Source organism: Salmo salar, chromosome ssa01 (genome assembly GCF_905237065.1).
Source record: "Salmo salar chromosome ssa01, Ssal_v3.1, whole genome shotgun sequence".
Classification (NCBI taxonomy): Eukaryota; Metazoa; Chordata; class Actinopteri; order Salmoniformes; family Salmonidae; genus Salmo; species Salmo salar.
This window is the reverse complement of record NC_059442.1, coordinates 28,578,250-28,590,874: the sequence shown is the minus strand read 5'-3', so window position 1 is coordinate 28,590,874 and position 12,625 is coordinate 28,578,250. Positions and strand designations below refer to the sequence as shown.

General features: G+C 40.6%; 1 protein-coding gene across 6 annotated transcripts in view; it reads right to left on the bottom strand.

Moving 5' to 3' along the window:
• LOC106594751 (60 kDa lysophospholipase) overlaps positions 1-8,665 on the bottom strand; it is a 56,403-nt gene extending 47,738 nt beyond the window's left edge. For 3 of the 6 annotated variants that reach the window (XM_014186287.2, XM_014186227.2, XM_014186372.2), the window contains exon 1: positions 7,987-8,286. In XM_014186287.2, the coding sequence (XP_014041762.2) occupies positions 7,987-8,260 (274 nt within the window). In that variant the 5' untranslated portion in view covers positions 8,261-8,286. Of the gene's footprint in view, positions 1-7,986; positions 8,289-8,523 lie in introns of those variants that run through there. The other 3 variants (XM_014186323.2, XM_045716220.1, XM_014186169.2) reach the window with 3 other exon arrangements.
• Between the last annotated feature and the right edge of the window lie 3,960 nt (positions 8,666-12,625).

Sequence of the window (12,625 nt, the reverse complement as noted above, 5' to 3'; positions counted from 1 at the left end):
TTAATCTAACCACACTGTCCGATTTCAAAAAGGCTTTACAACGAAAGCAAAACATTAGATTATGTCAGCAGAGTACCAAGCCAGAAATAATCAGACACCCATTTTTCAAGCCAGCATATAATGTCACCAAAACCCAGAAGACAGCTAAATGCAGCACTCACCTTTGATGATCTTCATCAGATGACAACCCTAGGACATTATGTTATACAATACATGCATGTTTTGTTCAATCAAGTTCATATTTATATCAAAAACCAGCTTTTTACATTAGCATGTGACGTTCAGAACTAGCATACCCCCCGCAAACTTACGGGGAATTCGCTAACATTTTACTAAATTACTCACGATAAACGTTCACAAAAAGCATAACAATTATTTTAAGAATTATAGATACAGACCTCCTCTATGCACTCGATATGTCCGATTTTAAAATAGCTTTTTGGTGAAAGCACATTTTGCAATATTCTAAGTATATAGCCCAGGCATCACGGGCTCGCTATTTAGACATCCGGCAAGTTTAGCACTCACCATAATCATATTTACTATTATAAAAATGTCATTACCTTTTGTTGTCTTCGTCAGAATGCACACCCAGGACGTCTACTTCAATAACAAATGTTGGTTTGGTCCAAAATAATCCATCGTTATATCCGAATAGCGGCGTTTTGTTCGATGCGTTCCAGACACTATCCGAAATAGTAAAGAAGTGTCGCGCTTGGCGCAATTCCTGACAATAAAATTCAAAGTATTCAATTGCCGTACGTCGAAGCATGTCAACCGCTGTTTAAAATCAATTTTTACGTCATTTTTCTCGTAGAAAAGCGGTAAAATTCCGACAGGGAATCTCCTTTTCGGCAAACAGAGGAAAAAATCCCAAAGGCGGGGCGGTCGGGGTCACGCGCATAAGCTAGTGTCTCTTGATGGGCCACTTGAGAAAGGCGATAATGTGTTTCAGCCTGGGGCTGGAATGACGACATTCTCTTTTTTCCCGGGCTATGAGAGCCTATGGACGACGTGGGAAGTGTCACGTTAGAGCAGAGATCCTTAGTAAATGATAGAGATGGCAAAGAAGTTCCAGAAATGGTCAGACAGGCCACTTCCTGTAAAGGAATCTCTCAGGTTTTGACCTGCCATTTGAGTTCTGTTATACTCACAGACACCATTCAAACAGTTTTAGAAAATGTAGGGTGTTTTCTATCCATATGTAATAAGTATATGCATATTCTAGTTACTGAGTAGGAGTGGTAACCAGATTAAATCGGGTATGTTTTTTATCCAGCCGTGTCAATGCTGCCCCCTAGCCCTAACAGGTTAAACTCAGCTCACTCTTTTTACCTATTTTGAATTCTACTGTCTTGAATTCCATGCAGGAATTCAATCTTCAGTGACATTGTTGTTAGCCTGGTTGCTGTCTCCGTTCAGCTATTACATTACACTCCTTGCCACTCCTGTCATTTGCCAATGGATATGCAGGATACGAACATTCCATTCCAGCTAAACAATGGATATATAGCAATTAGCAAAATAACCCATTTTCATACGCTTCTAAAATCTGAATAAAAAAATGTGTGAACAGTAATATTTTACACACACATGAACGCAATCATTTCTGATGAAAAAAAAACACGTGAAAAATGTGTGGATATAGCATTTTGGAATTAAACTCTTCAAATATACAATTGATATACACTGAGTGTACAAAACATTAGTAACACCTGCTACTTTCATGACAGACTGACCAGGTAAATCGAGGTGAAAGTTATGATCCCTTATTTATGTCACTTGTTAAATCCACTTCAATCAGTGTAGATGAAGGGGACAAGACGGCTTAATAATCCTTCTTTAACCTTTGAGACATGGATTGTGTATGTGTGCCATTAAGACGGTAAGTGGGCAAGACAAAAGATTGAAGTGCTTTTGAATGGGGTATGCCAGACGCACCGGTTTGAGTGTCTCAAGAACTGCAACTCTGCTGGGTTTTTCACATTTGAGTTTCCCATGTGAATCAAGAATGGTCTACCACCTAAACGACATCCAGCCAACTGTGGTAAACATTGGCGTCAACATGGGATGACCAGAGATGTCACTATCACTTAGGTCAACTGTGACTGATTGGACAGTTAACCAGTACTGAAGCAAGCAATACCTTGTCTTGTACCCTTGACAAACATCATATTATGAAGCTGAGTCCTGCTGTTGCCTAATCTTGTACATCATAGCTAGTTATTCATTAGTTGACCGTTAGGGCAGTACACATTAGAGGTTGACCGATTAATCGGAATGGCCGATTAATTAGGGCCGATTTCAAATTATTATTTTTTTACACCTTTATTTAACTAGGCAAGTCAGATTAAGAACACATTCTTATTTACAATGACGGCCTAGAAACGGGGGTTAACTGCCTTGTTCAGGGGGGATTCGTTTTTGCAACCTTCGGTTACCAGTCCAACGCTCTAACCACCTGCCTTACATTGCACTCCACAAGGATTAACAGGCTGACTACCTGTAACGCGAGGGCAGCAAGAAGCAAAGGTAAGTTGCTAGCTAGCATTAGACTTATAAAAACTATCAATCTTAACATAATCACTAGTTAACTACACATGGTTGATGATATTACTAGTTTATCTAACGTGTCCTGTGTTGCATATGATCGATGCGGTGCCTGTTAATTTTCATTGAATCACAGCCTACTTCGACAAACGGGTGTTGATTTAACAAGTGCATTTGCGAAAAAAGTACTGTCGTTGCACCAATGTACCTAACCATAAACATCAATGCCTAACAGGAATATTTAGACTTAGTCACCCGTTAGATAAAATACGGAACGGTTCCGTATGTCACTGAAAGAAAAAAACGTTTGTTTTCGAGATGATCGTTTCCAGATTCGACCATATTAATGACCCAAGGCTCGTATTTCTGTGTGTTTATTATATTATAATTAAGTCTATGATTTGATAGAGCAGTCTGAGCGGTGGTAGGCAGCAGCAGGCTCGTAAGCATTCATTCAAACAGCCCTTCGCTGTGCTTCAAGCATTGCGCTGTTTATGACTTCAACCTGGGTGGGTATAATTTGTGGAACGTTCCAACAGGAATCTATTCCAAAAACTTCGTAAATAACAAGGTTTCCAAAAAACAACGCATACAAAGTTGTATAGCGGCAGAATAAGATACCGGGTAGGGAGTGGTCTATTTCATTGCGTTTTTCACTCATCACGTTTATTCCGAAAAATGTCTGTCCTCACATGTCTGTTTGGCTATGGACAAACATTAAGAATAAGCTACGTGGTGAGTTGATGCCTATTCGGCAGCTAGTTAGCTAGGTTTGTATGCGTTGCTACTTTGTAGGTTGGCAACCTTTTACTTTACGTTTTTTTGGAACAGATTCCTGTTGGAACGTTCCACAAATTATACCCACCCCTTTAAGCCTATCAACTCCCAAGATTAGGCTGGTGTAACCGATGTGAAATGGCTAGCTAGTTAGCCGGGTGCACGCTAATAGCGTTTCAAACGTCACTCGCTCTGAGACTTGGAGTAGTTGTTCCCCTTGCTCTGCATGGGTAACGCTGCTTTGAGGGTGGCTGTTGTCGATGTGTTCCTGGTTTGAGCCCAGGTAGGAGCGAGGAGAGGGACGGAAGCTATACTGTTACACTGGCAATACTAAAGTCCTATAAGAACATCCAATAGTCAAAGGTATATGAAATACAAATCGTATAGAGAAAAATATAGTCCTATAATTCCTATAATATAATAACTACAACCTAAAACTTCTTACCTGGGAATATTGAAGACTCATGTTAAAAGGAACCACTAGCTTTCATATGTTCCCATGTTCTGAGCAAGGCATTTAAACATTAGCTTTCTTACATGGCACATATTGCACACACTTTTACTTTCTTCTCCAACACTTTGTTTTGCATTATTTAAACCAAATTGAACATGTTTCATTATTTATTTGAGGCTAAATTGATTATTGATGTATTATATTAAGTTAAAATAAGTGTTCATTCAGTATTGTTGTAATTGTCATTATTTAAAAAATAAAAAATAAATAAAAAAAACATATACACATATATATATAAAAAAAATATAAAATAAAAATTTTGGTCCCCCAATAAAATCGGTTTTGGTATCGGCGTTGAAAAATCTGAATCGGTCGACCTCTAGTACACATCCATCCACAGTGTGTGTGTTCTCAAATCCATCTTACAATGGGAGGAAGAAAGTGAGTTGAAAATGTAATCTTCACTAACCATGCATGGACAAACATGACCATGATCTTCAAGGTGCAACGAACATATACTGCTCAAAAAAATAAAGGGAACACAAACAACACATCCTAGATCTGAATGAAAGAAATAATCTTATTAAATACTTTCTTTACATAGTTGAATGTGCTGTCATGACGTTGGCCTGTGGGTAAGGTTTATGACCCCCCCCCCCATAAATACCTTCCCCTCTCTGACCCTACTGAAGGACTTGAATAGCCTATGTTAAATATAGAGAGTCTGGGAACATCAAACAAATGGGGAAAGGAACCATATTTTGGTAATAAAACCAGTTGGAAATATGCTTGGGAACGTAATGAGTATGTATGTAAGGTTCGGTTGTCATCTGAGACATTATGACTGATGACAGGACGACATAAACTGTACCTGAGAAAGTATACACCCTCTAGTTATCAGAGTAACATGGAATTATTATGCAATTGAAATGTTTGATTTTGGAATTGTTTGTTAGGAGATTGAATGTAATTTTAGCTTCCAAATGAGAGAATTGGGTTTTCATAAGGAAAGTGCCCTGCTTGATCAGTGGCCCACCCCTGTGAAGAGACAGGGGTTATAAACGATGAAACACATCCCTCCCCCTCTCCACTATATAAGCCTTTGACGAAAAGATAACCAGGTTGTTCCTGCACCGAAAACAGGAAGATCTGTTGGCCAACCCGGCCAGCATCTACGACCAATCTACCGAAGCGCAGCTCAGAGTAAATATTTATTGCATTTTCCTTTTCCAAATGGGCGGTAATTTAGAATGCATAAGATAATGTATTTACGATAGCATAGCTGCTGTTTCTTCGTTCCTAAGTCTTCCCGCTCTTTCATTCAAGCCCAACCCCCTTTCCTTTGTGTAACCAGCCATGATACAGGTTCCGTCCACCAGGACGTTTTCTGTATGACATCATATGTATTCGGTGTATTTGTAATTCTGTGTGATTGTTTAGGTATTTCGTAAATAAATAATTAAACCCAATTTTGTATTGCTGATTCAACTTGTTAGCCAGGGTTCGTGAAGATAGCCAAGAATTTACAACTTTCATTATGAGACTGAAAATAAGATAAGGGTTAATATTGACTGCTATCGATGTAAAATATTACTAAGTATTTTAAGAGTTTATTCGGAAGATAACGGCTCTATAAATGTTCTTCCGTGGTGCCCCGACTTTCTAGTTAATTACATTTACATGATTAACTTAATCAGGTAATATTAATTACAGAGAAAGAATTTTATAGGTTAGCATGTCATATCACTTAATCCGGGATAGCCAAAGACACGACAGTGCTGACAACAAAAATCACACAAAAATAATCAATGGAAATCCAATTTATCAACCCATGGAGGTCTGGATTTGGAGTCACACTCAAAATTAAAGTGGAAAACCACACTACAGGCTGATCCAACTTTGATGTAATGTCCTTAAAACAAGTCAAAATGAGGCTCAGTAGTGTGTGTGGCCTCCACGTGCCTGTATGACCTCCCTACAACGCCTGGGCATGCTCCTGATGAGGTGGCGGATGGTCTCCTGAGGGATCTCCTCCCAGACCTGGACTAAAGCATCCACCAACTCCTGGACAGTCTGTGGTGCAACGTGGCGTTGGTGGATGGAGCGAGACATGATGTCCCAGATGTGCTCAATTGGATTCAGGTCTGGGGAACGGGCGGGCCAGTCCATAGCATCAATGCCTTCATCTTGCAGGAACTGCTGACACACTCCAGCCACATGAGGTCTAGCATTGTGAGGAACCCAGGGCCAACCGCACCAGCATATGGTCTCACAAGGGGTCTGAGGATCTCATCTCGGTACCTAATGGCAGTCAGGCTACCTCTGGCGAGCACATGGAGGACTGTGCGGCCCCCCCAAAGAAATACCACCCCACACCATGACTGACCCACCGCCAAACCGGTCATGCTGGAGGATGTTGCAGGCAGCAGAACGTTCTCCACGGTGTCTCCAGACTCTGTCACGTCTGTCACATGTGCTCAGTGTGAACCTGCTTTCATCTGTGAAGAGCACAGGTCGCCAGTGGCGAAATTGCCAATCTTGGTGTTCTCTGGAAAATGCCAAACGTCCTGCACGGTGTTGGGCTGTAAGCACAACCCCCACCTGTGGACGTCGGGCCCTCATACCACCCTCATGGAGTCTGTTTCTGACCGTTTGAGCAGACACATGCACATTTGTGGCCTGCTGGAGGTCATTTTGCAGGGCTCTGGCAGTGCTCCTCCTGCTCCTCCTTGCACAAAGGCGGAGGTAGCGGTCCTGCTGCTGGGTTGTTGCTCTCCTACGGCCTCCTCCACGTCTCCTGATATACTGGCCTGTCTCCTGGTAGCGCCTCCATGCTCTGGACACTACGCTGACAGACACAGCAAACCTTCTTGCCACAGCTCGCATTGATGTGCCATCCTGGATGAGCTGCACTACCTGAGCCACTTGTGTGGGTTGTAGACTCCGTCTCATGCTACCACTAGAGTGAAAGCACCGCCAGCATTCAAGAGTGACCAAAACATCAGCCAGGAAGCATAGGAACTGAGAAGTGGTCTGTGGTCCCCACCTGCAGAACCACTCCTTTTTTGGGGGTGTCTTGCTAATTGCCTATAATTTCCACCTGTTGTCTATTCCATTTGCACAACAGCATGTGAAATGTATTGTCAATCAGTGTTGCTTCCTAAGAGGACAGTTTGATTTCACAGAAGTGTGATTGACATTGTGTTGTTTAAGTCTTCCCTTTATTTTTTGGAACAGTGTATGTTGCAGGAAGTTCACATGACCTTCTACAGCAGGATTCCCATACTGGCACCCCAAATGTGGCCTGTGGGTGGTTTTATTCCCTGTGTTTTCTGAGCATAACACATTTATATTAATGTTTTATTGTTGGACATCAGCTGTAAACACGAAATCAGCTCAAGTGATTTTAATTTTGGAACTCTGTTCCCACGTATTCTCACAAGAGATTTAAAAAATGTTATTGAACCTTTAACTAGCTAAGTCAGTTAAGAACAAATTCTTATTTACAATGACGTCTACCCCAGCCAAACCCAGACTATGCTGGACCAATTGTGCGCCAACCTATGGGACTCCCAATCACAGCTGGTTGTGATACAGCCTGGAATCAAACCAGGGTCTGTAGTGAAGCCTCTAACACAGATGCTGTGCCTTAGACCGCTGTGCCACTCAGGAGCAAATTATTTGCAATTATGTTCCTCCATCCAACCATCTGTGGCTGAAACTAGTTGATGATCCTTGATCTACAGGTAGATAATTACGCCTAAGTGTTTGCTTGTTACAATTTACAAAGCAAATGTAGCAGCAGTTACATTTGACAACTCACAAGACCCCTGCGTGCCAGGGGTGTATTCATTACATCTGGCAACCGAAACAGTTTACAGTTTAAGAACCAAATGGAGCGATACGGAGAGGGACCTACGTGAATTTGACCATTAGAAACTCGTTTCCGTTGCAAAAGTTGTTTGAGTAAACGGTTTCTGTTGTAACAGACGAAACGTTTTGCAACAAAAAAAATATATATAAAAATAAATTAAAAAAACCGGTGTAATGAATACACCCCAGGTCAAATGCGACTGTAGTTAGCGAGTTTCCGCCAATGTGTTGCATCAACATCTGTCACAGAGCATCATTCAAAGCAAATAAATGTACTTTGTTTGGGCAACAACAAATACATTGTTAAAGTCCCGGTCAAAAAAAGGCTTTACCGTCATTATGGCACATCATCCCGATAGTTCCTCCGGTGTTGATGACCAAGACTCGCGCTACAGCACAGGGGCTCACATCCAGAGACTCAACACTGTTGCTGCTCGACAACCTTCGTGGGCCTGGCTGTGCCACATTGCTCTGGTGAACAGAAGTCTGCGATTTAAACACAGACTGATCAAGTTGACTCAACCTTGAATGGGACAAAGCTCTAGCGAGAGAGGTCATTACTGAAGCTGGAGACGGACATGATGTAGGCTTTTTACATTCCGCCATAATGACTAGACAACTTATGGCGGGGAAGAGTGCATGTTGAACCAAGGGATGTTCTTAAAGTGACAGACCGCTACCAATGACAGGTTGCTGTGAAGTGCCAAAACGCAATTTACAGAAACCTAGCTATATCGAAACTGTAATGTTATTAATCTGCTTGATTTTATTACAAACCTAAGCAAATATGATTCACAATGATATTGCTCAAAATGTTTGTCCAAGTTAAAACAATGCACATGCATTGCAATTGTAAGACTGAGACTCACCAGAAGGAAGAAGTTCATAATGTAGTGTAGAGGATGTTAGTTAGTGGCTATAGAGTTTCGTCATTAGCCTTAAAGGATCATTTCAAAAGAGTAGCGTCATCAACCAATTGGAAAAAATGGTAGACCCATCCTTGAAGTTGTTGGCAAAAACACCATGATCACGTGGGAGTAATTAACCCTTGTATTGTGTTGACGTTTTTGTTATTCACCCAATGTTCTCCGGTCTGATGGACCCACAACATTATTGGGTTTTTAAAACAATACAGCCATAACAATTTACGTAAAAACAACTCATACTTAAATGTTGACTTATTTGGGGCGGCAGGTAGCCTAGGGGCCAGTAACCAAAAGGTTGCCGGATTGAATCCCGAGCTGACAAGATAAAAATCTGTCGTTCTGCCCCTGAACAAGGCAGTTAACCCACAGTTCGCTGGAAGGCCATCATTAATAAGAATTTGATCTTAACTGACATACCTAGTGAAATATTTTTTTAATCAATTACAAGCAACATACATGGTTAAAATGAACTGAATAAATTGGATGCCAAATTTTGCATACAGTATTTTATCGAAATGATAAATGAGCCCCATTGAACACAAATTAAGGCCGGTCTACACACCACATGAGGGACAGTTCTACTCTGTGTGTTGCAAATGTATTTCTTGCAGTTGATGCATGTGTACTGCGTCTTCCTGTCCTTCTTGGGTCCACACACACCTCAGCGCTTCTTGTTGCTACTGGCTGCAATCTAGAATGAAAACACTTGGTTCAGGAATTTTACTAACATATGTTATAGCAGGCCAAGGTAGGACAGTCAGACACAACACTCACACTTCTGGGAATTGGAGTTGTTGGTTCTGTGGGTCGGGCAGATGGGACACCAGCATCCTCCTCCTGAATCCTCCTCACGATGGCTGCAGAAGGTGGGGTCATTGGAATTCAGTCTTCAGCGAGATTGCCGTTAGCCTGGTTGCCTTCTCCGTTCAGCTATTACATTCCACTCCTGTCATTGAATTCCACTCCTGTAATTTGCCAATGGATATGCAGGATAGGAACTGTAACGGCTGTCTTCAGGTAGAGGGGACCAAAACGCAGCAGGAATGTGGATGCTCATCTTGAATATTTATTTTAAATAAAGTGAACACCAAAACAAAGACCAACAGTTTAACAGGCTATACACTTAACAGCAGTGCTATAGACAACTACCCACAAAACACCAAACCAAACACACACCTATATATAGGACTCTCAATCAGAGGCAACTAGAAACACCTGCCTCCAATTGAGAGTCCAACACCCAATCCTAAACATAGAAAAACTAAACTAGACAGAATGTAGAAATACATACAAAACACAAACCCTCTGCCACGTCCTGACCAAAACTAATACAATTACTCCCTCTGCTGGTCAGGACATGACAGGAACACTCCATTCCAACTAAGCAATGGGCATATAGAAATAAGCAAAAATACACATTTTCATACACATCTAAAATCTATTAATAAAAAATGTGAGAACAGTAATATTTTACACACACATGAACGTACCCATAAGCAATGATCCCTGATAAAAAAAAACACATATGTCAAAAATGTGTGGATATAGCGTTTCAGAATGAAACTCTTCAAATATACAGTGGATATACAATTGATATACACTGAGTGTACAAAACATTAGGAACACCTTCTCTTTCCATGACATAGACTGGCCAGGTGAATCGAAGCGAAAGCTATGATCCCTTATTGATGTCACTTGTTAAATCCACTTCAACCAATGTAAATGAAGGGGAGGAGACAGGTAGATAAGGTTTTTTTATGTATTAAGTATCAAAATAAGGTATAAATACTTTCAAATTCCTTATATCTTGTTTTTTTATTTACAGATAGCCAGGGTAACACTCCAACACTCAGACATAATCTACAAATGAAGCAGGTGTGTTTAGTGAGTCCTCCAGATCAAAGGCAGTGGGGATGACCAGGGATGTTCTCTTGATAAGTGCGGGAATTCGATAATTTTCCTGTCCTGCAAAGCATTCAAAATGTAACTTTTGGGTGACAGGGAAAATGTATGGAGTAAAAAGTACACCATTCTCTTTAGGAATGTAGTGAAGTAAAAGTAAAAGTTGTACAAAAATAAAGTACAGATACCTGAAAAAAACGAATTAAGTAGTACTTTAAAGTACTTTACACCACTGAACATGGGCCGGCATCCCTGTGGAACGCTTTCAACCCCTTGTAGAGTCCATGAATAGACTTATCTCTTCAGTAGGCCCTATGAGTGTAGTCTGGCCCAGGGGTGCAAAGGTGAACAGCAAGGCACTGGAGCGAAGAACCGCCCTTGCCGTCTCCCCACTGGGACTCTCTGCCACTATTACAGAGGCTGAGAGTTTCTCTCTCTATCCAAAGAATGGAGTTGAAAAGATGGGCAGATAAAAGTTCCAGTGTTGTATCGCAAATGTGATTATCTTTGTAAGGGTGTGTGGATGAAAGCTCCTGATTCAGCAGATCTTTTCCTCAAATTCATATTCTAGACTGCCAAAGGTTTGTGGTGAACACTATCATTTAGTTCAACTGTGACTGATTGGACAGTTACCCAGTACTGAAGCAAACAATACCTTTGTTTGTCTTGTACCCTTAAACATAATATTATTTTGTTGAGTCCTGCTGTTGCCTAATCTTTACATCATAGTTAGTTATTCATTAGTTGACCGTTAGGGCAGTACACATCCATTCACATAGTGAGTGTGTGTTCTCAAATCCATCTTACAATGGGAGGAAGGAAGTGAGTTGAAAATGTAATCTTTACTAACCATGCATGGACAAACATGATCATGATTTTCAAGGTGCAACCAATATATGTTGCAAGAAGTTCACATGACGTTCTACAGCAGGGTTCCCCTACTGGCAGCCCACATTTGGCCTGTGCTTGGTTTTATTCCCCACTACGTTTTTTGAGCTAAATTAATTGGATATCAACTGTAAAAACACCAGGAAATCAGCTCAAGTGATTTAAATTTTGGAACTCTGTTCAAGTATTCCCACGTGTAATAGAGCCCCTTGATAATACACCAAAGTAATCCATGTTAGAAATGATTGTTTGTCAAACATTATATCTGTTTGGGCTTCTTGTTATCAATTTGCAGCCTGCAAATTTGTAAGTATGTTTTCCCGCGCTCTGACCATCCGCAGCTGAATCTAGTTGATAATCCCTGTTCAACAGGTAGATAATGACATCTAAGTCTTTGCTTGTTACAATTTACAAAGCAAGCGTAGCAGCAGTAACATTTGCCAACTCACAAGACTCGACCCCTGCATGCCAGGGGTGTATTCATTCATAATTGAAGGCTCTTCTTTTGTATGGCTTTTATTAGTTTCCATGGCTCTCATCTGTAGTCCTGCCAGTGGAGATATAAGTCTGGTACAAAAGTCAAGGTCTACATCAGATATATTAGAAACCAGAATGGTTGACAATTCATTTTTTTAACAGTTCACAGATTGCCACTTCTGCCTTCCAATTGTGTCATTCTGCTTTGACCAAAAGCCCAAACGTCCGCCAAAAAATGTTCTTTTTAACTTGTTATTTATCTTTCTGCAGTATTTTTGTCCTCCCACCACTGCATGTATTGATATTTTCTTCCAGCTACTAAAACGTCGTCATTGAATGGACGTTCCGTTATTTGCCAGTAGATGGCGCACAATTACACATAATGTAATTACAAAGGACAATAACATTATGACACATTATTGTGTCCAGTGACTAACAGACTTTGTCCGTTAAACTCAGATCACTCTTTTTACCTATTTAGAATTTTAAAATAATTTGTTGTATTATGTATTGTCTTGACTATCATGCAGGAATTCAATCTTCAGTGAGATTGCTGTTAGCCTGGTTTCCATCTCTGTTCAGCTATTACATTCCACTCCTTGTCACTCCTGTCATTTGCAAATGGATATGCAGAGTACGAACGTTCTATTCCAGATAAACAATGGATATATAGCAATTAGCAAAAAAAACACATTTGCTTACACGTCTATTGGCCAACGTGCAATAATTGGAAAACACAATTGATGATATACGATTAAAAACTGTAATATCTTATATT